The 26,800-nt window shown below is 38.5% G+C and overlaps 1 protein-coding gene across 1 annotated transcript in view; it reads left to right on the top strand.

Annotated features, from left to right (window-relative positions):
- The first annotated feature begins 11,770 nt into the window (after positions 1 to 11,770).
- Positions 11,771 to 26,800, top strand: part of MFSD6 (major facilitator superfamily domain containing 6) — a 48,557-nt gene continuing 33,527 nt past the window's right edge. The window contains exon 1 of the mRNA XM_069469293.1: positions 11,771 to 13,326. Coding sequence (XP_069325394.1) covers positions 11,771 to 13,326 — 1,556 coding nt within the window. The remainder of the gene's footprint in view (positions 13,327 to 26,800) is intronic.

The raw sequence follows: 26,800 nt of genomic DNA, 5'->3' as shown, positions 1-26,800 counted from the left end.
CAAAAACAAACAAAAAACCAAAAAAACCAACTTCCCCCCAAACCTCCCATGTTTACAAGGTTTTTAACAAAACAAAACAAAAAACAGACTTCTGTGCTCTGTCCTCATTTTTCCTCCCAGAGGCAACTATTACTACTTTTTGTCATTGTTTTGATATTCACCTGTATGCCCTTAAATAAAATGCTTGTATTCTTATTTCTTGACTTTAAAATATAGATATTATCTTTTTTTTGTTTTTTTAATCACTCACATTTTACAGATGGGATAAAATATAGATATTACCTATTGTCTTCCCACTATGAAAGATACAGAGTTAACTCTCTTTCCTGTCTGTGACTCTCCACACCTGCTCGACTTTCTCATTGCTCTTATCTTCCCAGTGCAGTTATGTGGCAGTTTTGGTTAGGTCAGTATTCACTATTTGCGTAGTGTAATCATAGCAGTGACATGTAGTAAACTGATTATTTTTCCTTCTGTGCAACTTTTTGTTTTCTTATAGTGTTTTGTTTTCTTAATTTCTCTGTACTTACCACTTATTCATCCCTGAACTCTTCACCAATTGCCTAAATTTCTCTCCTAGGAGATTCCGATGTGCTGGTACCAGTGCCATGTTGCTGACAGAGTCTCTCCTGGAGCCTTCAGACCTGTTCCCTTTGTGTCTGGTGCACAGCTGTCATCCTGGGATCTCCAGTCCCATCATCCTTGTATTCCGTTTGCTCCTCTCCCATGTTAGGTCTCATTAATATTTCCCATATCCCATGTCTTACTCTCACTCGATTGTATCACTTAGGTTTGGCAAAGCACAGCCTGAGAATGGGCACATAAAATATAATTTTTGAGAAATTGCATATGTGAAATATTTTTTTTTTTTTTTTTTTTTTTTTGAGACAGTCTCACTTTGTTGCCCAGGCTAGAGTGAGTGCCGTGGTGTCAGCCTAGCTCACAGCAACCTCAAACTCCCGAGCTCAAGGGATCCTCCTGTCTCAGCCTCCCGAGTAGTTGGGACTACAGGCATGCACCACCATGCCCGGCTAATTTTTTCTATATACATTTTTAGCTGTCCATATAATTTCTTTCTATTTTTAGTAGAGATGGGGTCTCGCTCTTGCTCAGGCTGGTCTCGAACTCCTGAGCTCAAAGGATCCGCCCACCTCGGCCTCCCAGAGTGCTAGGATTACAGGCGTGAGCCACCGCGCCCGGCCGAGAAATTGCATATGTGAAATATCTTTATTTCACCCATAAACTTGAGTAATAATTTTGCTGGGTGTAGCTTGCAATGTTGTTGTTGAGATATATGAAGCCATTCTGGTTCCTGGTTGTTGTGTGAATTATTTTATTCTCTGGAAGCTTATAGGGTCATTTGTCCCCGTGTTCTGAAATTTTGATGATGTGCTTTAGCTTGTGTCTATTTTTACCAGTTGTGTTAAGTACTAGGTGGGTCATTTCACTCAGATAACTCTTATTTTTCAGTTCTAAGAAATTTTCTAGAGATTTTAAAATTTCCTTCCCTTAATTTTTTTCTATTCTCTCACAGTTATTATTTTCTAGATGTTTGACTTCCCAGATTATCCTGTATTTGTATTCTCTTTTCTAATTTCACCTTTTTCTTTACTACTTTTTTCTTAATTTTGAGGGGTGTTTTTTTTTGGGGGGGGGTAGAATAACATAGTTCTGTGACTTTTTGCAAAGTGAATATATTGGTAAAATAAAGATACAGGTCAAAAAACGTAGTATTATCGGCATCCTTAATAGTTACCACCTCTCCTAAGGGGAACTACCACCCTAACTTTTTTTTCAGTTAAACTTTATTTGGAGATAATTGTAGATTCACATGTAGTTGTAAGAAATAATAATGTAGCAATATCCCATGTATTTTGTACCCATTTTCTCCCAATGGTAACAGGTTGCATAGCACAACTGACATTGATGCAGTCAAGATACAGAACATTTCTTTTTCTTTTTTTTTTTTTTTTTGAGACAAGGTCTTGCTTTGTCTCCTAGGGTGGAATGCGGTGGCATGATCATAGCTCACTGCAGCCCTGAACTCCTGGGCTCAAGCGATCCTCCTGCCTCAGCCTCCTGAGTAGCTGGGACTATAGGCATGCACCACCACACTTGGCTAATTTTTAAATTTTTTTTTTTATAGAGATGGGGTTTGGGGGCAGGTTGGAGGGGTCTTGCTTTGTTGCCCAGACTGATCTCAAACTCTTGGCCTCAATTGATCCTCCCACCTCTGCCTCCGAAAGTGCCGGCATTACATGTGTGAGCCACTGTGCCCAGCCAAGATACAGAACATTTTTATCTGTTAGCACCAGGATCTCTTGTGTTGCCCACCTCGACTTCCCTCCTGTCCGCCTCCCTACTGAATCCCTGGCAATCACTTATCTGTTCTCCATTTCAATGATTTTGTCATTTCAAGAATGTTATATGAATAGAATCATACAGTATGTAATCTTTTGAAATTGGATTTTTTCACTTTTTATAAATATCCCAGTTATTGCATGTATCAATATGTAGTTTGTTCCTTTTTTTTGCTGCATAATATCCCATAGTGTAGCTGTACTACAGTTTGTTTAAACATTCATCTGTTGAAGGACTTTGGGGTTGTTTCCATTTTTTGGCTGTTATTAATACTAAAAGCTGCTGTAAACATTTGTGTACACGTTTTTGTATGAAAATAAGTTTTCATTTCTGTGGGATAAATGCCCAGAAATGCAATTGCTGGTAATCACATATTTAGTTAATAAGAAACTGCCAAACTGCTTTCTAGAGTGTCTGTACCATTTTACATCCCTACCAGCAATGTGTAAGTAATCTAGTAGTTCTGCATCCTTATCAGAATTTGGTGTTGCCACTATTTTTATTTTATCCATTCTTATAGATGTGTAGTGATATGTCATCATGGTTTTTTTTTTTTTTTTTTTTTTTTTTTTTTTTTTGAGACAGAGTCTCACTCTGTTGCCCAGGCTAGAGTGAGTGCCGTGGCGTCAGCCTAGCTCACAGCAACCTCAAACTCCTGAGCTCAAGCGATCCTCCTGTCTCAGCCTCCCGAGTAGCTGGGACTACAGGCATGCGCCACCATGCCCGGCTAATTTTTTCTATATATATTTTTAGCTGTCCATATGATTTCTTTCTATTTTTTAGTAGAGGTGGGGTCTCGCTCTTGCTCAGGCTGGTCTCGAACTCCTGAGCTCAAAGGATCCGCCCACCTCGGCCTCCCAGAGTGCTAGGATTACAGGCGTGAGCCACCGCGCCCGGCCTAATGGTTAATGATGTTGAACATCTTTTCATGTGTTTATTTGCATCTGTATATCCTGTGTATCCTCTCAGTGAAATATCTCTTCATGTCTTTTGTCCATTTTCTAATTGTTTTTTTGAGTTCTGAGAATTGTTTATATACTAACTAGTCCTTTGTTGGCTATGTGGCCTGTAAGTATTTTCTTCCAATCTGTAGCTTGTCTTTTCATCCTCTTACAAGGGTCTTTTAAGTGGAGCAAAAGTTTTAAATTTTGATGAAGTCTAACATCTATTTTTCTTTTATGGATCCTGCTTTTGGTGTCAAGTTTAAGAACTTTGCCTAGCACTAAAGGCTGAAGATTTTCTCCTAGGTTTTTTTCTAAAAGTTTTATAGTTTTAAATTTTACAGTTAAAGCAATGATCCATTTTGAATTAATATTCATATAAGATATGAGACTTACTAGGTTGAAGTTCACTTTTTGCCTGTGAACGTCTAAATTGCTCCAGCACCGTTTGTTGAAAGGTTACCTTTCTCCCATTGAATTGCTCTTGCATCTTTTGTCAAAATCCAATTAGTGTTATTTGTGTGAATTTATTTTGGGTTCCCTATTCCATTGATCTGTGTCTATCCTTCTGATAATAGGACACAGTCCTGATACTGTGTAGCTATATAATCAATATTCTTTTTCAAAATTGCTTTAGCCTGTCTAGTTTCTTTCTGTTCATGTATAAATTTTAGAATAATCTTGTCTATATCTACAACAATATCTTGCTGAGATTTTGATAAGGATTGTGGTAAACCTTTATATCAATTTGAAGAGAATTGAAATCTTTACTTCATTAGAAGTTCCAATCCATAAACATGGTGTCTCTCTCCATTTATTTAGGTCTTTCATCAGTGTTTTGTAGTTTTAAACATACAGTCTTGTACAGGCTTTGTTAATTTATACCTAAGTATTTTTTAATGCGATTGTAAATGGTAGGTTTATAATTTTGGTGTCCGTGTGTTCATTGCTCGTATATAGAAATACAATTGATTATTGTATGTTTATCTTGTATCCTGTGAACTTGCTGAACTCACTTATTAGTTCTAGAAGATTTTGGGAGATTTCTTGGGATTTCTACATAGACAATCATGCCAGCTAGAATAGGGACAGTTTATTTCTTCCTTTTTGATCTGTATGCCTTTTGTTTTCTTTTCTTTCCTGTTGCATTGGCTAGAACTTCCAGTACTATGTTGCATAAGAGTGGCGAGAGCAGTCTTCCCTTGTTCTCTATCTTAGAGAAAAAGTGTTCAGTCTTCCATCACCAAGTGTAATGTTACCTGAAGGTTTCCGTAGGTGATCTTTTTTTTTTTTTTTTTTTTTTGAGACAGAGTCTAACTCTGTTGCCCAGGCTAGAGTGAGTGCCGTGGCGTCAGCCTAGCTCACAGCAACCTCAAACTCCCAGGCTCAAGCGATCCTCCTGCCTCTGCCTCCCAAGTAGCTGGGACTACAGGCATGCACCACCATGCCCGGCTAATTTTTTCTATATATATTTTTAGCTGTCCATATAATTTCTTTCTATTTTTAGTAGAGATGGGGTCTCGCTCTTGCTCAGGCTGGTCTCGAACTCCTGAGCTCAAAGGATCCGCCCACCTCGGCCTCCCAGAGTGCTAGGATTACAGGTGTGAGCCACCTCGCCCGGCCCCTCCATAGGTGATCTTTATTAAGCTGAGGAAATTCCCTTCTATTCCTATTTTTCTGAGACTTTTTATCATGAATGAGTATTTAATTTTGTCAGATGCTTTTTCTGCATTGATTGATAGGATCAAGTAGTTTTTCTTCTTTAGTTTGTTAATATGGTAGAATGCATTGATTGATTTTCAAATATTGCATCAGCCTTATATCTCTGGAATAAATCACACTTGGTTATGGTAAATAATTCGTTTTATATATTACTAAACTCTCTTTTCTAATATTAAGGATTTTTGTGTCTAGTTTTATGAGGGATATTGGTCAGTAGTTTTCTGGTTTTTGGATTGCCTTTTTTTCTGGCTATAGAATTCTGGGTTGACAATTCTTTTCTTGCAACACTTAAAAAATGTTGTACTACTTCCTTCTGGTGTCCATGGTTCCTGAGAAATTCACTATCATTTGAATTGTTTTTCTTCTATTGGTAATTGTGATTTCTGTCTCTCTGCTTTCAAGATTTTTTTCTTTGTCTTTTGTTTTCAGAAGTTTGAGTATGATAGGTCTTGGTGTGGGCTTTTTTAGGTTTATCCTACTGGAGGTGCACAGCTTCCTGAATCTGTAGGTTTATGTCTTTTTTCCAATTTGAGTTTTTAGTCTTTACTTCTTGGAGTACTTTTTCACCCCTGGCGTTTTTCTCCTCACCTCCCAGGACTCTGATGACATCAGTGTTAGATCTTTTGTTGCAGTCCCACAGGTCCTTAAAGCTCTGTTAATTTTTTTTTCAATCTATTTTCTCTCTGTTCAGATTGTGTAATTTCTATTCTGTATTACAATTCACTGATTCTTCCCTCTGTCCTTCCATTCTGCTATTGAGTTCATCCATTGAGCTTTTTAACATTCTTGTTATTATATTTTCCAGTTCTAAAATTTCCATTTTTTTCTTACATATTTCTTTGCTGAGACTTGCTATTTTTTTTTGTTTCAAGCATGTTTGTAATTGTTTATTTAAGCATTTTTATAATATTATAGCTGTTTTAAAATTGTCATCAAGCTATTCTAACATTCCTGTTTTGTCAGTGTTTGCATCCATTGATTGTCTTTCTTCGTTCAGTTTGAGGTCTTCCTGGTTCTTGGTATGATGCATGATTTTATTTATTTATTTATTTTTTTTTGAGACAGAGTCTCACTCTGTTGCCCAGGCTAGAGTGAGTGCCGTGGCGTCAGCTTAGCTCACAGCAACCTCAGACTCCTGAGCTCAAGCGATCCTCCTGTCTCAGCCTCCCGAGTAGCTGGGACTACAGGCATGAGCCACCATGCCCGGCTAATTTTTTTCTATATATATTTTTAGCTGTCCATATAATTTCTTTTCTATTTTTAGTAGAGATGGGGTCTCGCTCTTGCTCAGGCTGGTCTCGAACTCCTGAGCTCAAACGATCCGCCCACCTCGGCCTCCCAGAGTGCTAGGATTACAGGCATGAGCCACCACGCCCGGCCGATGCATGATTTTTGATTGAAAGCTGGACGTTTGGGGTATTATGTTATGAGACCCTGGACCTTATTTAAGCTTCTGTTTTGGCTGACTTTTTCTGAAACTGCTCTGGTAAGGGCATGTGGGATGCTGCTTCATTACTGCCTGCTGGAGGGAGAAGTCCAGGCTCCCCACTCAGCCTCTGTTGACAGCTGAGGGTGGAGGGTTTTCATTACTGAGAGGTGGAGATGGGTGTAGCAGCTCCCCATTAGGGGTGCCCACATGGCCTTCACCGACACCCAGTGGGGGTGGAGGCAGTGGTGAAAGTCCTGATTTTCCACTGCACTGCCTCTGACAAATCCCCAGTGGGGAAAGGTACCTTGTTGCTAAAGGTGGGATGGCATTCCAGGCTCCCTAGGTTGTCTCCACTGATACTGTGGCCTTATTACTGCCCTGCAGGGATGAAAGTACCAGGTCCCCACCTCACCTTTTCTGACCCCACCTCAGCTGAGGGGTTGGGGTACTCCATGGTAGCCTGGTGAGGGTGGAATTCTAGGCTCCCCACTCAGCCTTTGCTGGCGTGCGTAGGAATGGGAGTAGAGCCACAGTTATTAATATTTTTCTGTGGTATTTGGCTGGAGTAGAGCAGTGATTATCTAAAGTTTTCTGTCTTTCTAGTTGTCTCTTTCCTGGTGCTTTGGCTGGAGAGAGCAGGCATTTGTTGGGGCTTTTTTGTTTGTACCCATCTACACCCATTGGTATTTCTGGGTTCTTCAGCTCTGTTCATCTCTGTGTTGTACCAAAGTCTCTAGCCAGTCTGTCTTATTTTGTGTACCTTTCAGTCTTCTATGTTTATATTATATGTATTGTCCACATTTTTGATTGTACTCAGCAGAGCAGTAGGGAAAACTATGTCTATTCCATCTTCTGGAAGAGAAGTCTATCATGAGTTTTGTCTGCTTATTTTTTCCCATAAATGGAGTCATATGGTATGTGATATTATGTTTCTTCTCTCTGTCTGTGTTATGTTTGTGAGGGTCATCCTCGTCATCACATGCAGTTGTATTTTGTTCATTTTTACTGTTGTACAGTATTTCGTTGAATGGATCTACTACAATTCATGCATCTGCTGTAGACAGGTTGTTCCCAGTCTTGAGTTATTAAAGTTGTTCTGCTGTGAACACATTTGTAGATGTATTTTGGTGACTATATTACTATTTGATACATATATAGTAGTTGTCATAGTGTATACACTCAAGATTAGTAGCTATTCCCAAATAGTTTTCAAATGTGTAGTATTAGTATATCAATGTACACCCCCACCAGCAATCCATTAGAGTTCCAGTTGCTCCACATCCTCCTCAACATTGGATTGCAGGTTGAGGATATCTTATGTGAAATGCTTGGGACCAGAAGTGTTTCAGATTTAGGATTTTTTCAAATTTTGGAATATTTGCATTATACTTACCAGTTCAACATCCCAATTCTAAAAATGTGAAATCCAAAATGCTGCAGTGAACATTTCCTTTGAGTATCATGCCAGTGTTAAAGAATTTTCAGGTTTTGGGGCATTTTGTTTTTTAGATTTTCAGATTAGGGATACTTAACCTGTATCTGTCTTTTTTTAGCGATCTTTGGAGTATGCTGCATTGCATTCTGGTTTTAATTTGCTTTCACTGGTGATTAATCAAGTTGAGCATCTTTTTTATATATTTATTGGCATTTGCATAAGGTCTTTTGTAAAGTGCCTGCTCAAGTCTTTTACTCATTTTTTCTATTGGGTTACCTGAACTTTTCCTATTGATTTTTTTTTCTCTATTGATTTTTATTGAGGAATTCTTTATTATGTCTGGATACATTCGTGTGTGTGTGTGTGTGTGTGTGTGTAAAAAAAAAAGAAAAAAATATATAAAAAAACACCCCTACCAAAATATCTTCTCCTACGCTTTGACTTGCCATTTCAATCTTTAATGTTGGCTTTTTATGAATAGTTCTCAATTTTAATGAAGTCCAATAATTGTTTCTTCCTTAATGCTTAATACATTTTGTGTCTTATTTAATACATCTTTTTCTTTTCCTAGGTCTTTAATATATTTTTCTATGTTTTCTTCTAAGAGCTATGTTATTTTATCTTTTACTTTTAGATCTACAATTGATCTGGAATTGATTTCTGTTTATGATGTGAGATACAAGCATCTGTTTATTGTTGTTCTTTTTCTTCATTTTCCTAAGAAGTTGCCTCAAATTTTTCTCATATTACCTCTTAATTTTTTATTTGCATTTTTATTTCTGAAGATATTAATAATATATTTAAAAATATTTTCTTCCTTACCTAGCTTCTGTTTTCTCCAAATTGATTTTTTTCCCGTTTGTTTTGGTTCTATCTTTCATGTAACAGACTTTCCTCAAATGTCTTACAATCCTTGGTAACCACTCATGTTTAGTGGAAGGGTTTGAGAACGCTGAACTCCTTTATAGAGTGATTTGATTGGGTTGTTTAGTTGGGGCGGCTTTAGTATTAGCGTCTAGCGGCCATTCTTCTTGAGCTAATCAGATTCTTCAGAGAAGAGGCTTCAAGTTTCCTGTCTTGTAGATGAAAGTGTTTCCAGCCTCTGAGAATCTAATGAGGAAAGTGGATTGGGGGCTGGGGAAGGTGCCAAGGCTTAGAATCCAAGATGTATATGTTCGCTTGATGTCTTGTTGTCAGCATGACATGGCTACTTGCAACTCAGCCTAGTGCTCTATGGCTAAAGAACCTCTGTTTTATCCTTTTTAGAGGGAAAAACCTATAGTTGTTTGGCCAGCTCTGTGGAGTGGAGAAGGGGATTAGACATTCCAAGTTGGGGTTTAAACTTTCAGTCAACTCTATTTTAGCAGCACCCTCCCTCCACAACTTGCAGATAAACCTAATATGGCCAACTCATGAGGCCTTTGAGGGATTCTGAGTAGTCAATTGTATTAGTTCTTGGCTTTCTTCATTATCAACCAAAGTTTTAGTTTCCTCAGGGCTGCTAGGTAATTCACCAATTGTTTAGCTACTTACTACTTTCTGGCTTCCAGAATTTTATTTTATTGCTATTATATGCCCTTTAACTCTTTCTAGTTTGAATTACGACTTTAAAAGTAAGTGTGTGTGTGAGTGAGAGTGTGTTTATTGTCATTTTAGTGGGATTTAGGGAAGGATTCAAACTAGATGTGTTCAGTCTACCCCCTTCACCCAAAAAGTGTCATACAATTCTATACATTTTAAACACAAATGAATATTTTTAAAATTTTGAGCTTAGGAATTAAATGAATTTAGAAAATAAGTCCACAGGGGAATTATTTGCTCTTCTCAGGTGATGGAATGTGTGAGTGGGATAGGTGAAGGCACTACTGGTGAAGGGAAAGTATGTGTAGAATACTGAAGAAAGTCTTTCATAACTAGCCAGAAACGATTATATTTTGCTTTTCCTTCAAGTTTTCTTAGAGAAAAAAAATGTTTTCCTTTCACCGTTAAGAAAAACATGATTTGGGAACTGGATAGAGTGCTGGTCGTACAACATTGTGAATATACTAAATGCCACTGAATTGTTCACTGTAAAATGGTTAATTTTGTGTTATGTGAATTTTACCTCAGTTAAAAAAATTTTTAACCTAAAAAACCAACACATGAACATTTTCAAAGCTTATAGTGAAATTGACACCTGGCTTTGGGGGATAGATTGACTTATTACATAGGCCTCATTAAGCTCTGTTTCTACTGGCTGCCTAGCTTTGTAGAGATAAAAATGTTTACAAGCATAATTCCGGGAGGTTTTCAGAATGTTGTTCTTCATTTTGGGAAAATGGATGGCAAGTGGAGTGGATATGTTTCTCTGGTAGAGAAGGTGAAAGGAATTAACAAGTATTTAATGTATATGGCTCCTACCATCAGAATATGTTCATTGCAATGACATAATAAATCTTGGTATAAGTAAGACCTTTTGACTCTTTATTCAATTTAATCTTTTTTTTTTTTTTTTTTTGAGACAGAGTCTCACTTTGTTGCCCAGGCTAGAGTGAGTGCCGTGGCGTCAGCCTAGCTCACAGCAACCTCAAACTCCTGAGCTCAAGGGATCCTCCTGTCTCAGCCTCCCGAGTAGTTGGGACTACAGGCATGCACCACCATGCCCGGCTAATTTTTTCTATATATATTTTTAGCTGTCCATATAATTTCTTTCTATTTTTAGTAGAGATGGGGTCTCGCTCTTGCTCAGGCTGGTCTCGAACTCCTGAGCTCAAAGGATCCGCCCACCTCGGCCTCCCAGAGTGCTAGGATTACAGGCGTGAGCCACCGCGCCCGGCCTCAATTTAATCTTTAATAGAATGGAAATTCTGATGGAATATGGCACAGTTCTTATAAATTTATCCATTGCTATATTGCTAATCTCTTATATGAAACACCCCGTCTCTTAAAAAGGTTTAATGGTATTTTACTATCCAATATGTGGTGTTTGTCATTTTCGTGTTGTGTATTAGAGCATGTGTCATGAAGCCATAATATCAGGGTTCACATCCTGGTTGTACCACTTAATTAAACTTACATTGCCTCATTTTACTCATCTGTAAAATGGACAAGATCATAGGATACTGTTATGGATATGAATCAATACATGTAAAGATCTTTAAATGTTACCTGGCACAGAGTAAGTGCTCAGTAAATGTTATCTGCTACTGTTTTCTGATATTTTCCTAAATTGTAATCTATTAAAGCACATCTGGAGAAATGTACATAGTATTAGGAATGTGAAGACTACTTCCTTACCAGAATGTCTTTGTTATGGCACTAGTGACCAACTCCAGATGCAGAAGTGCAGTCAGCTCCTTCTTTCTCATTACATTTGTGGTTGTGGTTAAAGTGTAATCTATTTTTCCTCAGAAACTGAATGGTTTTAGCTTCTTTTGTTTTCTAAAGAATTCTAGACTTCATAATGCCGTGCATTTGTTTGAACAGTAAAACTAAGAAACTGTGAAAAGTGTTTATTTTCAGCTCCCTGTATTTGGTTTAGACATAATCCCTATCATTTGTACATTTTCCTTGGGAATCAATGAAAAGATTGGGAATGAATCTGAGCTATAAACCTGACATTGGAAGATGTAATTAGCCAGTCAGGAGCCACAAAAAGTATTCGATTTTTTTAAAAGCTATTTTTCTTTACCAGTATTGTGTGGCTGCAAGTGATAAATGATGAGAATCCTCTCTCACAATTATTATTTTAGCTACAGTTTGTAACTCCTTAGTTTTCTGCAAGATGAAGTTCTATGTTTACATGTTATGACTGTCATTACTAAGCCATCTTTTAAATTTTACTTTACAGATCAACAGTCAAAATTCTGAAGGTCATAAACTTTCTGATGGTCGTGGTAAGCCATGGCGGCAGATGATAAAGTTGCTATCTTAACGGATGATGAAGAGGAACAGAAGAGAAAATACGTGCTCGCTGATCCCTTTAATGGCATTTCCAGGGAAGCAGAACCACCTTCAAATGAAACACCGTCCTCCACAGAAACAGCTGCTATTCCTGAGGAAGAAATAGACTGGATAGAGAAACATTGTGTTAAAATAAACAATGATCTTCTAATTTCCAAGGTCTTTTATTTTTTCTTTTACTCTGCCTATGGCTCTCTCTACCCGCTTTTGCCTGTGTACTATAAACAGCTGGGAATGTCACCCAGCCAGAGTGGACTGCTAGTAGGTATTCGATACTTCATTGAATTCTGCAGTGCCCCCTTTTGGGGTGTAGTTGCAGATCGCTTTAAAAAAGGCAAAATTGTCCTGCTCTTTTCTCTTTTATGTTGGGTATTATTCAACCTGGGCATTGGATTTGTCAAACCTGCTACCTTGAGATGTGTACCAAAGATTCCCCCGACAGCTCGCCCCACCAACGCAAGTCAACAGTTAACCCTCCTGCCAACCAGTTCTTCCCTTACCTCTTTCCTTACCGTATCACCAAAAATGCGCGAGAAACGGGAACTGTCTCCTACGTTGCCATCACTGTTAGAAACAGGGCCCAGCGTCTCAGATGCTGTTATTGTTTCAGCAGCTGCAAACAAGACCAGTGAACCCACTCTGCAGCCCCAGACACATGAAATTACTCACCCTATTATGGACTTGACCTTGAACTCAAGCACAGCTACTCCTACCCCGCCAGGAAATGCAACCAGGGAGACAACCACTGCTATCGTCACTACCACCAAATCTTTACCTTCTGACCAAGTCACTCTTGTGTATGATCAGCAAGAAGTTGAAGCTATATTCTTGGTGATCTTGGTAGTTGTCATCATAGGAGAATTTTTCAGTGCGTCTTCTGTCACGATTGTAGATACGGTAACGCTCCAGTATCTGGGAAAACACAGAGACCGCTATGGATTGCAGCGCATGTGGGGCTCCTTGGGCTGGGGCCTGGCGATGCTGTCCGTGGGCATCGGGATTGACTACATGCACGTAGATGTGCTCATCGATGGAAAGGGGTGTAAGCCCCCCGAGTACCGGAACTACCAGATCGTCTTCATCGTCTTCGGAGTTCTCATGACCATGGCCTTGATCGTGGCTACTCAGTTCCGGTTCCGCTACAACCACTTCAAAAACGATGATGATAAAGGGAAAGAGGTGGAGATCCCGCAGGTGGAGCGGAACGCCTCCACGGAGTCCTCCGAGGAGACCCCGACCACCACAAGCCACTCGCAGGCCTTCAACTTTTGGGACTTAATCAAACTGCTCTGCAGCGTGCAGTACGGCTCCGTGTTGTTTGTGGCTTGGTTTATGGGTTTCGGGTACGGCTTCGTGTTCACCTTTCTCTACTGGCATTTGGAAGACCTGAATGGAACTACAACCCTCTTTGGGGTCTGTTCGGTCCTGAGTCATGTGTCTGAGCTGACAGCTTATTTCTTTAGTCACAAGCTTATTGAGTTGATTGGCCACATCAGGTAAGAAAATGTTTACTGTTCCTGTACCTGAGTAATTGAACTTTAATTTTTCTATAGTTCATACCTCCTTTTAGCACATTTAGAGATATTATAATTTGTATTGGGGGTAGGGTTGGGGTGGGAATGGGGCTTTCTGTTGCTCCTTAAAATAGAAACAAAAGGAAGGAAGTCAAGAAACTAGTTGGATTATCCAAAACAAACAAAGAATGGCAGCCTCCTCTCTCTCACCCCTCAGAAAAGATCTGTAGGTGACTTGAGCAGTGGGCTAAGAGACTCTTACAGTAAATGTTTTCAGGGATGAGAACACCAATTTAAAGAATGCATTACTCCATGGATCTTGAAGGGGCCACCCGTCTCAGGCATTTATGAAGGGGAACGTAAGTGGATAAAGCGGATTATGTTTTTTTAGCCTTTGTTTATTCTCAGCCACTTGGTGACACAGATAGAGCTTGAATATATAGCAATGAAGATGTCTGTTATATTTAACAAAGCTGTACTATAACCCAACATAATCCCTAATCCATGATATTACATGGAGGAGGTTCTTAATTTTTTTCTGATTGTTACGTGATTCTCTGCATTTATGAGATGCTTAAAAATCTTTCTTCCACCTAAAACTTCCCATGTCATTTTTTTAGTCAAAAGAAATGCCCAGTGTTTCTTGTATAATGTTTCTCACCATTAATGTTTGCCTGAAGTTGATTGAACAGTATCTTGTTCTTTATAGATCTTTCTGTTTCATTGTGGGCTCTAAAATCTGGAGCCAGCTACGCTTGATGAAGCATTCTTGCCTCATAGAAAAGTTTGTCCCTAAAATTTGAAGTGTCATAACTGAAAGAAAGCAACCGTGTGTGTTTATGTGTATGTGGTAATCTTTGAATCTGCTGTTTCTATACAAAATTAAAAAGTAGAAATAGACAATAAGATTTGAGAAACATTGATCTTTATTTTTTATTTGCTTTCTACTGAGGAAAATATTTTCCAATTTAAAGTTTCAACCTAGAATCAATTTTTTCCTTAAACAATTATGAATATTTTTTCTTGTTTGGTTTGGTTTTGCTTTGGGAGGTTATGTCCTGTTCCTTCTCTTTCTCAGTCTTTGACCCCTTTGTTGTCACTAAACAAAGTCAGGCACTGTGTAGATGGTTCGCCTGAGGCACATTAAGGGGGAGCATTCTGAAAAAGAGCCATATAATATTAAGGACGTGGGCTGTCTCGTAACCTTGTTGAGGCCATGTTTGCATTATCTGAGCTGTGTGACTTGACCAAGATGAATTAGACACTTCTCTTCAGCTTGACTGTATGAGCGAATCTCACCGCAGTTAATAGTATCTTTAAAATTATCATCATTTATTCCCAAAAAGGCAGTTAGGTCTTATACATAAGTGAAGTTCCTAGACATCATTATTTAATAAGTCAACAACATTAGTTGAACACTGACTCCATACACAGTATGTGTTCAGGTTCTATTTTCAAAGAAAATGTTAGGTCCATTTCACATGCTAAGAAAAGGCATATTACAGTATTTTCATCATAAAATCCTAGTGGATTTATTATTGCTTTTGGTAATTACATGAGCTTATACTTGTGTTTATCTTTCCTAAGTAATATTAGTTACTCATTATATAAATACCTACAGTTCACTTAATCTTAATTTTCTGGTTTTATGTACAAAAAGCATCTATCTCCCTTTTCTTATTTAATGATTTGATAGAAGAAGATGGCTCTTGTGGTCGCATTGTTGTTCCCAGGAGCCTGCTGGAATTCCATCAATATGTGATCATTCACCTCTTTTGAATTTTAATTCTGTCCATCAAAATGTATTCATCATTTTAAATACTTTCAAAGGAATCTGGTAACAAAAATGAGATTATATCCACATAACTCAGAATGGATATATTTCTCTTGGTGAGAATTTGGGGAGCCCAATCAGGTGGTGGTGGTTGAGATTTTGGGGTTTAAAAGTACAGTGTTGTTAGCTTAAATTTCCATTGGAAGAATATCATATGTTACGTGGTTGGTGGAAAGAAATTATCTCTCTCTGAATTATTGGTCTTTATATATTTCTTGTTGGATCACAAAGGTAGATTTGTCTGTGGTCGTTATGAATATATGTGTATTTCTTCAGTATTTTGTGACTGTTCTATTGGGAGTTTGTTTTTAAGAGTCAGCACTACTGTTAAAATTATAAATATCTTAATGTAGTTGAAAGTGGATTCTCACAAATTCTTCACATAGAGTCATAATAAGAAAAATTCACACCAGAAAACAATGTTAAAAATGTCCAGTTTTGAACCACTTAATATTTTAACAGTTTCACTATTTGGGCCTAGTTTTTAAGGAAATAACTTATCAGTCCAAACACACACGCACACACACACACACACGAGTAGATGATTTCTGATTTTTGACTTTGGATTTTGTCCTTCTCTGGAAAATGACGTTCTCAGGCAAATAGGATAATGTTTAATATTTCCACTAAATATTAGTAAATATAAAGTAAATTCCTTTTGATTTGAAATCACAAGGCTTTGGAATTTACAGCAAGTATGTTTTTAGGCTCATTTATATAAAGATGATTAATAAGATACAAATATATCTTAAGGTATCTTCACCTTGCAGAATGTTTTAACAGCCATGAGTAGGATTGTAATTATTAATAAAACAAATTGCAATAAATATTAAAATTGGTGAATTGTTACTTTCCAGTGTTAGGTCATCACCTGCGTTATTTGATTTAAATTTATTTACATTTTAAGGAACATACAAAAAAGATACTCAATTGATCTGTGACTTTGCCCTGAAATTCTTACATTCAAGGCCATGCAAATATCCAGAGGAGATAATGCATTATCTATTATTAGCCATTAATTACTAGTTAATAATAGCTAAGTATCTGAATGAGCCAGTTTGGGAAAGAAGAAAACAGTGATACCAATAGCCAGAGGAGAAACACCAGGCTTTCCTGGTGGGGTGCTGCAGGAAGAGCCAAAGCAGATAGCAAGACGCTCAGCTGAGGACACGTGGTAAACGTCTTGTCTTATCGTTGAAGGAACAACAATAAGTATTATAAGAGGGAGGAAACTCTGCAGCTGGGACGATCAATTTGAGCTGGCCACTGAGGAATTTAGAGAAGATCATGTCTATGATTATTTTGCTTCTCATCCTCTCCCTTGTTTCTACCCACCTCTTTGTGCATCTTTGCCGATCCTGGACCTGCAGGCTCTCAGATCCTCTCCTTGCCCTGCATGGAAGGGCACTGATTTCTGGAGGGAGTGTTTCCCAGGATCTGCTCTCCTCTGCCTGGGTTCAGCTGATGTATTGGTTCTCAACCGTGAGACTCACCAGGAGATCTTTCAAAGCTCATAATGCCCAGGCTGCACCCAAACCAGTTAATGCAGACTCTCTAGGGATGTACCCAGGCATTCAAACTTTTTAAAGCTCCCCATTTGATTCCAGTGTGCAGCCAAGGTGAGACCACCAAGCTAAAGAGAGGCACAGATGAGAGGAGGATTAGAGGGAGGGAGACAGGAAAAAACCAGGGCATTTCTTTCTCTCTTTCCAGTTCATGCAGCATATTCTTGTAAGCTTTGGAGACTGTTCCCTCTAATCCTTTCAGGTGGTTCTTTCTCTGGCCTCTGGTAGTTTTTTTTTTTTTTAATATGCATGTGCTGATCAGAAATGAGCTGAAGACTCAGGGGAACCCCCTGCAGGTCTCTGCAGCTCTCTCTTTGTAGTTCTCTCTACTCTTGCACCCGGTCCTGCTCCCCAACCCTTAGCCTGTCTCATCAGCTCGGGAGACCTCCGTGCCCTGTCAACAGTGTCTCTGTGAACTGCTGCATCTCTACCACGGCTCCACCCACTGTGGGGGACCCTGAGCTCAGGCAGCAGCATCTCTTCCCCTCATCCTTCTAAGCTGGGCCAGGTAGGCTGCCTGCGGCTCTCTCATGGTGCTGCGGCTTCTCAGCTCTTGTATCACCTACCTGACCAAATCCCTGAATTATGACAGGGTGGTGCCTATTTCCCTGATTAGATCCTGACTCACACTCCATCCTTCACTGCTTAGGAAGACTTCTCATGGCAGTTGCCACAGTGAAGACATAGAACAGAAATAGAATAACTCGATTCTTGAATAAAAAGCAAGAAGTGCTGGGGCATAAATAATTTTTTCTCCTTCTAATTTCTTCAGGAATGATGATTTCTTCTTTAAAAATGATTTTCACTGTAATTAAAGTGTTTTAAAAGACTTAATTTTCATAGTAAATTTGAAATTATAGTTTATACATGCTTTACAGGAGCAAGTATTACTCTGTATTATTTAAAAACCAAAACCCTGCATATTTGTTCAATTTAGTTGAATAATTATTTATGCCTAGAGAATCCCAGATTAGTAGGATCCAGGGGCTGAGCACTAAAAAGAAGGGGGTTGGAAAAAACAGGGGAGGTTGAAGCCCAGATGGATGCAGGGGTCAGGAACCTGAACTTATCATCTGAAGGCAGTAAGGAGCCATAGCAAGATTCCAAGCAGAGGAGGGCCATAGATTTTCATATGGATGTTCACTCTCATTTGCAATAGGCAGGGTAACTTTGTAGCTGGGAGCCCACCGAGAAGGTTCTTAAGATAGTCCAAGTGAGAGATGGTACAGGAAGCAGTGGCAACAGAAATTGAGGGAAGGGATAGATTGGGGCAGTAAAATTGACAGAATGGTTTGGATGTTAGAAGTGAGGTAGAGACTCTCCCATTTCCAACGTGGTGTGGAAGTCCCACTAAATCTAATAGGAAATTCAGAAAGGAGATGTAGAATTGGGAAGGGGGTGATTGTTTAGTTTAAACTTGAAATACCTAGATGGGGATGTCTAGCAGACAGTTGACTATTGTAGGCCTGAAACTTAATGGAGAGGTTAGGATTGGTGATACAGCTTTGAGACAGTTAAAACCATGAACATGGAGAGAACTAACAAGGAAGTCATGTGGTCTAAGAGAAATGAGCTGAGGAAGACCAATTATAGTTGTCTCCAAGATAGTATTCCAAGTTTCTGATCTTACTGAAATGTTGGTCTGTGCTTTATTGCTTAAAGTAAGCATGCTTATGCTTGAGAATATTTTGTGTTTGTGGTATTTACTGTAACCTATTTCCACGTCTTGCTTCAGAATTGACTTTCTGAGTATTCCCCAATGTCATTGCCTGAGGCAGGCACCCTCTGTGGGTGTTTAAAAGTGGGCCTAAGACATAGGCAAGGGAGAGAAAAAATAAAGGGACCAGAACTATAAGGAAGAGAGAGGGAAATAAAAGAGAAAGGAAATAGCTGCTTTTCCCAGAGGTAGATTTCTTCCTGTTTTTATTTATGAAAGGCAGTATTATGTAGTGGTTACAAGCACGGGCTGAGTCAGGGGACCTGGGTCAGAGCCTGGCTCTGCCACTTGGAACCATATGGCCCTGGACAAGTCATCGAACTTTCTGTATCTCTGTTTTGTCATCTGTAAATAGGGGTACTATTAGTACCTATCTCTTCAGGTTTTTAAATGAAGACCAAATGAGATAAAACATGGCAATTGTTTAGAACAGTCACTGGCTTATGGGAGTTCAGCTCATTTTTAAAATTATTACTTTGTCAGTCTTCTGATATATTATATTGTTCATAACTACAAGACCCCATTGAATCTTATAAAAATACAGGTGATAGTATAATATCAGAAGTATACAGATTATTAAGCCTTCAAGGTCAAGATGTTTGTTGTTTTCAAAACAACTAACATCCCCTCTCAAAAACATCTTGGTCAAATTGAGATTTTTTTTCCCTTCAATTTATGATGACTATAAATTGTCAAATAAAATGGGATTAAATTAAATTGGAAGTGCACTACCTGATGAAGCCTTTATATATTTGAACGTTTTGTTTTTATAAACCATAAGGTTGTCCTCTTAAAGATTGGCTTAGTCTAGTTAATCAGTACTAGAAAATGAAGTATTTTTAGCTTTTAAATTTTGTAGGGTATGTGTAAAAAACTGGTGATTTGACATAGTCTGGCTAGTTAATGAAATAAAATGTAACGACTTTTCTTAGCACTGGTAAAATGAGGCCCGTTTGGCCTGTGTTTTCTCTGCCAGACTGTCAGGTCTGCCCTGATGTTCCCTGGTCCTGAATTCCCAGTGTCAGGAATGAGTATTGGTACTGAGTGGAGCCGACGATCACAAATACAAAGCAATCTCATGAACACACAGCGTTTATTGTAAAATGAAAGTATGTCTCAGAGGAAGAGACGGGTCATTCTTAGCTAGTGGAGAAGACCCCATAGTCTTACTGCACACCATCTTTTATATACTCACTAGCTTGTCCCGCCTCTCTCCTGGGTGGGATTGGTTGCCATTTCCCACCTTTGGGTGATTGGCAGGTTGGGTTATATAACAGGTAGGGGTTGTACAACAGTTTCCTTTTTATCCATGTGTCTTCCCAGAATCCTTCATGAAAACCCTATGGCGGTTGGAATGTCAAAACCATAATGCTAATTAGATGGTAATAAGCCCCAGATCAGTTAAGGTCACTAGGAACTCCTCACTGCGCAGGCATGCTTCGTCTAAGGAAAAGTCTCTGGCCACAAATATGTGATACTGTGGTTTCTTTTCTGCATTCTGATTGGTTCCCACCCTCCACCTTTAGCCACTTCCTCTACCTGCCTTGCCACCTGTTTGCCCTCCACCCAGACCTAACAAGAGCAGTACACATAATCGATTGTGGCTGTATGATTGTTCTTGGTCACAACATCAGTTTTTCACAGAGATAGGAAGATTCCAGTGGAAACCTGTCGACCCACCTATAGGCATTACAGAATATGGTTTAGCCACAACATCAGTTCTGCTATAACATCTGTAACAGTGTCAGTTTTAAAAATGTGAAATAAATGAGTCTTCTGTTGCAGTGGATTAGGAGTTTACTCATAAGATCTGAGGAAGGTAGATTGCAGACTTAAAGTGACTGGGTTCTTTGCTTTTTACTGTAAGGGAGATTTTATGGTTCTGTTGAAGTCATCATTTTATACAACTCAGTTTCATTATTTTTTAAAATTTATAATAAAGTATGGTGAAGCAAGAAAGAAAACAAATAGAAAGCCACAATGTAACTCCTGAAATTGGGTCATCAATCAAACATTTCTACAGGGGTTAGCAATTATATCATGTGTAATTTTATTGTTACAACTTTGAAAGTGAGTATTGAGGTGTTAAAATCAGCCCCTATTTCATTCAAAAGCAGTTGTTTCATAAAGACAATGTTTTTTGTCCTATTTTAAATTCTGATCCTTTTATACAAAATTACATAGTGAAAAGAAGTGACATCTATGTTTTTTCTTTTTTATCCTATGCATTTTGATAAATTAGCATGCTAATCTGAGATAGATTTAGAGATGAAATAGCCCAGGCCCCTCATTTTATGGCTTCACGCCTGCAGTCTTCCATCCTCAGGGTTGGCCTTGGTGCTTGCTGAGTGAAGCCTTTTGAGTTGACTGGCCTGGCTTCCATCCTGCCTCTGCTCCTTACTTAATTGGGCAATCTTGGGCATGCTTCATGAGCTGAGTCTTAGTTTTATTCTTCTGTAAATCTGAATGGCAATACTTACCTCATAGGGGTATTAGAATTACATGAGAACTGTTGTATGAAGTCAGACAGATGGCAAAGGTGCAGGAAGCAGTAGGAGCTGCTGTTAGTGTTACTGTTGGTGGTGGTGCTATTCTATGACACCTGAGTGTTAGTTAACTCATCGCAGTATTTAAGAAGAGGTAGAGTCTAGCTATTTCACATGTTAAAAAGCAGGACTCAAGTATATCTTCTTTTCCAGAATATCTCTCTTCTAAGAAAATTCAAAACACAGCGTACCCTGTTTGAAGGACCAGAATTTTATTTTTTGTTTGTTTCTGCAAGCCTTTCTCAACTGGCGCTCCTCAGAACCACAGAACATAGAGAATGATTTGAGTGACTGTTTCTTCAGTTCTCCCAAGGATGGTACATAACTAGCACCATTCTATATGCATAGAAGAGAAAGTAATTCATTTCATATAATGGGTGCCTCAGAACATAAGGTCATATTCCTCTCTGGTACCTTGGTTTAGCAATTTCATTTGCAGCGTCAGTTGGAAAAAATGATAAATGCTTCTCTCATTTGAATAATTACTTTGAAACCAAATTCATACCATGGTAATATGGAAAGAGTAATGCTTCCCGTAATTGACTGAGTAATGGGCAAAAGGAAGGTCATTTTCCCCCTTTCCCTTTAAGCTCTAAGGATTAAAGAGCTGAGATTTGAAATCAGTCTTCTTTTTTTATGTGGATAGGTGATTTGCCAAAAGAGATACAGCATGTACTAAACCCTGCTGCCAGAGAGAAATATGTTATCCTATCTCCTTGATCAAAGGGTATGAATTTTAATATTTAAAGAATTTCTTTGTGAATTAAGTTAAAAAAAAATCCCACCCTCACAGTAGTACTTCCCAAAAATGATGTTACTTTTGCCACCATCAAATTATCTTCAGGATTCACCCTTGTTCTGTGATGAGGTTTATTTCCCTGAGAATAAGCTGAGATTTAGACTTGCTGAACTTTATCTGAGTTTTAATCATCACAGAATTTTTACAAACTCTGAAGGAATCTTGAGATTATAAGAGAATACTGTTTTATCAACAAGGAGGCCAGGCTGAGGCAGGGTGTATTCAAGGCTGCGCAGCTTGGGAAGTCCCCCAGATCTCCTGACTCCCTGGCGGAGCATTCTATCCAAAAGAAAGGCACAGTTTCCTCTGCTAAATGCTACAGTTCCAACTGCTACAGCTCTCTAGCTTTGTGAAAAGTAAACCCAGTTGAAAAGTAGTTCTGACTGGGAGGGGTATGCATCAGGAGTAAAATCTGCCTGACGACTCACTGGGATCTGAGTTGGAAAGAAAAGTATTTGACAGTGTCATGAAGTTTCTAAAATTGGGGAGAGGGGAGAAAAGCTGTGAGGGCACATTCCATTTAAAAAGAAGCTAATGAAACATGGACCATGAACTAGAAATTACAAGTTGGCCAAAATAGGAAATCTCTAGTAGTAGACATTTATTGGTGTTTGTTCTGGGTCTGCCCAACCCAAAACTACATACTGGTGGGAATATAAGAGATTAAATACTTGGTTCCAGTCTCTCTGGCATTTATATTCTGGCTTTAAAGCTGATCTTAAATGTTAACCACCTGGAGAGTCATCTAAGACTGATTCTGTTTTTAAATGGGCCAAATTTTAGCAGGTGAGGGATTTAAAGACTCTAAGGATCTCTCAGTGCACTGCTCTGAAAATCCGGCAGGCCTGGATGGTCATGAGCCATCAGCACAGACGTTTAATAAGAGATTTCACGTTTAACACAATCCTAAATGTTTCGGAGAAAAATAAACAGATGTGCTCACTCAGTCTCTGATTCATAGGTACAATAAAAAAAATAACGTGCTGTCTTGGCACACAAAACCCGAAAATGTTAGTGCAGTTGGGGGATCTGAGATGGCATTATTAGTTTGACACAGTGAGGATTAGAGAGTGGAGCTAATTAGAGCTTTTCTAATCAGAGAACACAAAGTTAGTGATTTCAGATTCTTTTGTTGGGTTTGGTTTTAGCCAAAAGTGTAACTGGCAGTGTTCTCTTAGACACGAGCGATTGGGTAAGACTGTGAGGATAGGTCAGTGCAAGCTCATCGCTACTGGATTTTGTTTTTCATTTTATGCAAACTGGAGAGCATTGGAATTGTTAAAATATGAGCAATTCTGGATTATTCCTGTCCTGCTAAGTACTCTGTTAATATATGGAGGACACGTAGATCATGTCCTATACATATAGTTCATGTCATAGCACTTATGAAAAAAATGAACTGTCTAGTGATATTAAGAGTTCGTATACTCCTTAATGCTGTATTTTAGGGCTTGATGGCTATAAGCTACCATCTCTGTAATAACTGGCATATTAAATAGTTGTAATTGCAGCTATTATTTGTATGTGGTAGATTTCTATTTTCCTATTCCCTTGCCATTTTACCTTCAAGGATGTTGATACCCATTTTTATAGGAAAAGTCCCTTAGAGCTATTTCAAATGTAGATTCTCATTATTAAACTGTAGGCTGTAGAGTTTCAAAAATAGAAGAATTTATGATCAGGAGTTGAAAGGGAGTAATTTGGTTTTTATAGTCCCTTGAAAAGAACATCTTTGCAAAGAAATATATTACCATATTATATCATAGCTACCAGGCTGACTTATTAATAATATCATTACTTATAATTGAGCTATTCATAGTTCAGAACAAAAGGCCATTGTCACAAGCTAGTGTAAATGAAGCCAGGGCTTTTAGTCATTGGTGTCACTTTTGGTTTGCTTTCTCTTTCACCTTGAGTGGCTGGGTTGATTGAGGTACTCAGTGAGTTAAAGAGAGCAGGACTGACTCCATCTGTGCAGTATCTCTTGTGGTTGCAGACTGCCACCATCTAACAGGCTGAGGTTGTGGTCGAGGTGTGCATCAGACAAGAGTAAAGGCAGCTCCTACAAATTCATTACCTAGGCAACCACTGTGAAGACCAATTTAGCAATCTGTGCCAAGGCTCAAGTTGGACATTTCCTATAGTCTGAAAATTACATTTTAAGGTAAATACCTGCCTAGAGAAACTCGTACATACATGCAGAAAGACATGTACAAAGATGCTTACTTACTTACTGTGGCTTTCTTAAAGTGAAAAAGAGAAATAGTCTGAATAGCCATCAAGTGAGGAATGGATACATTCAATATGGTAGAGTCACAAGATGGAACATTATGTAGGAGTTGAAAGAAATGAACTGAATCAACATGGTAAAGCTTTCAAAACTATGATGTTGAATGGGAAAACAGCAAATTTCTGAATGATGCACAGTTTAGTACATTTATGCAAAATTTAACAAATTTTAAAAGTTAAGCATATTTTCATGGATATACCTATACATATAGAAAGACATTTAAATTTGGAGAAGAACACATTCTAAATTCACATTAGCCCTGGCTTTCTGGACAGGACAAAAAGAGAAGAGGACTTGGATAGGGGACAATGAAGACCTCTGTTTTATCTGTAACATTTTTTTTCTTTAAAGAAATATGGCAAAATAGTCATAATTTTCCATTCTTGGTGCTAGATATTTTCTACTTTTTAAAATATTTTCTATTGGAAAATAGCTTGAAGCCCATGTCTACTTAGAGTGGATCAATATAATCATCCTCCTGTAGAAAACCAAATAGATGTGTGTGTGTATAATTATAGCTGTATATGTTTTAAAGAGACATATTTATCCAAATGTATCAGGTAAACATTACGATTTTGTGTCCCTAATATGCACATTGCCTATATATTTTCCCTAAATGGCATAAACATAAATGATTACACATCTACTTTATAGAATTACCATGGCCTCAGGTCCTGTTTTCTTTGCTTTACAATGAGATCAGGTGCAATTCATAGCATCTCATTAAGAATTAATATCAATCTGTGCCCAGCAGCTCTTATTTGAGTAGTAATTATAACATTTCTTTATATATAAAAAGAAATCAAGATGCCAAAAAGCCAAGTGATATCCCAAAGATCATTAAGTTTATTACTGGCAGTGGGTCCAAGTTTGGGTGTTTGTACCAGCTGTTTAATTATCTTGAGTCATAGAGTGTCAATTTACTGCCTTTTTATTCTACAAGTCAAAACTCTAAGTAATTCGGCTAATTACATTTCTCCATATCCATGAAATATTTGGTAGACTGCAGTTATATAATTTTGTAGGATACTTTGGGAGAGTGGATTAGAAAAGAAAGGAGGTTACTTCATAGCACACCTCTCCACAGCCTTTGCAACTTGAAGGACGTAACCATTCCATTCTTATTTCTGAAATGTTAAGCAACTCTTCTTTGCCTTTTTTTCTGCTGAAAACATCTTCAAATAGTAATCTATAAAAAACCAGTAACTTGCTAACTTTTTCTTTCCTTTACAAAGTTAACATACAGATTGGAGCTCTGACATTATTAAAAAGAATACATTTTCAGTTGCATTTGTCTAGGTACTTCATCTTTGGACCCTGTTCCTGTGCATTGTGCTTAACTCCTGAGTACAGTGAGGAATCCTCAGTGATGGGGTGTTGGTGGGTGGGCCTTGGCTCTAACTGTGGGCCAGGCATGTTGCTCCATTTAGGAGAATGAGAGAGAGAAAGCAAATTGGTCTAGGCTTCACTCCAGTCCTGTTTCTAAGCCCTAGGAGGATTGTTGGGTAGTGTGAGTAGCTGTCCTGTTACCTTTTATTCTTCTTTTTTTTTTTTAGTTTACCTATAAAAAGTGTGTATGTGCACATATGTATGTGCATGCATTTGACTTAAATTCAAAGCCCATACTTACTACATGTCTGACCTTGGATAAATCAGTAATTTAGCTTTGTTGAGCCTCAGGTTCTGCATTAATAAAATGGGGGTAATAATTATATCTAACTTCATAGCATTGTTAATAAGATAAATTGAGATAATGCACAGCACATAAGTTAAGTGCTCAACTACGAACAGTGGGCAGAATTATTACTATTGTCACCAATTCACTCCTTCAACAAGCATTTATTAAGCACACACTGGGTGACAGGAACATTTCTCCACCGTGGGGCTAGATGGAGTGTATAATGAGATAGACAAAGACCAGCCCCCGTGCGACTAACATTCTGTTGGGGTAGACCTTGTGCAGTAAACAGGTGATTTTATTTCTGATAATGATGAGTGATACAAGGCAAAAATAAAGCAGGGCGACGGGTTCCAGAGTGATGGAGGAGATGCGGTTGTTTTAGCATGGACAGGTTTACAGCGGACCCCAACCTTTTTGGCACCAGGGACTGGTTTCATGGAAGAAAATTTTTCCACGAGGAGGTGGGGCGGGGGGGAATGGCGGGTCTGGGGGAGACGAAGCTCAGGTGGTGACACGTGGCCCTGTTTTCCTAACAGGACACGGACTGGTGCTGGCCCAGCCCTGGGAGCAGGGCTGGGAATGTGAGCACAGTCTTGAATAGAAACCTCCCCCGCCCCCAGGAAGATCTGGAGGACACAGGAAACCACAAGTGTGAATGGCCTGAGCGTGGGGAATAATAATGCCAGAGAGGTGGGCAGGGATCCTGAGCATTACACTAAGAGTTAGGATGTTTTTCTAAGGGGAGTTGAGTTTGAGCAATTGACATAAACTGATTTCTGCTTTTATTTATTTTACAGATAATTACTTGAGAATTTATTATCATCATTTATCTTGCCCTACTTTAGAAAGGTTTATTTTAACTTCATTCTCTGAAGAAGTTTCAGAGAAATTGTAAGTTCCTTTTTCTTGAATTATAAGCTGGTGATTTTTCTACTACCTCTGTTGATTTAATGCCTTGTACCAATCCAGGTGGAAGTCTTTTTTTTGTTGCTTTTTTTTAAGCAAGTTCAAAATTTCAGAATAG

The sequence above is a fragment of the Eulemur rufifrons genome, chromosome 1 (assembly GCF_041146395.1).
Source record: "Eulemur rufifrons isolate Redbay chromosome 1, OSU_ERuf_1, whole genome shotgun sequence".
NCBI lineage: Eukaryota > Metazoa > Chordata > Mammalia > Primates > Lemuridae > Eulemur > Eulemur rufifrons.
Note: the sequence above shows the minus strand (reverse complement) of the source record. Positions and strands in the feature narration are given on the sequence as shown.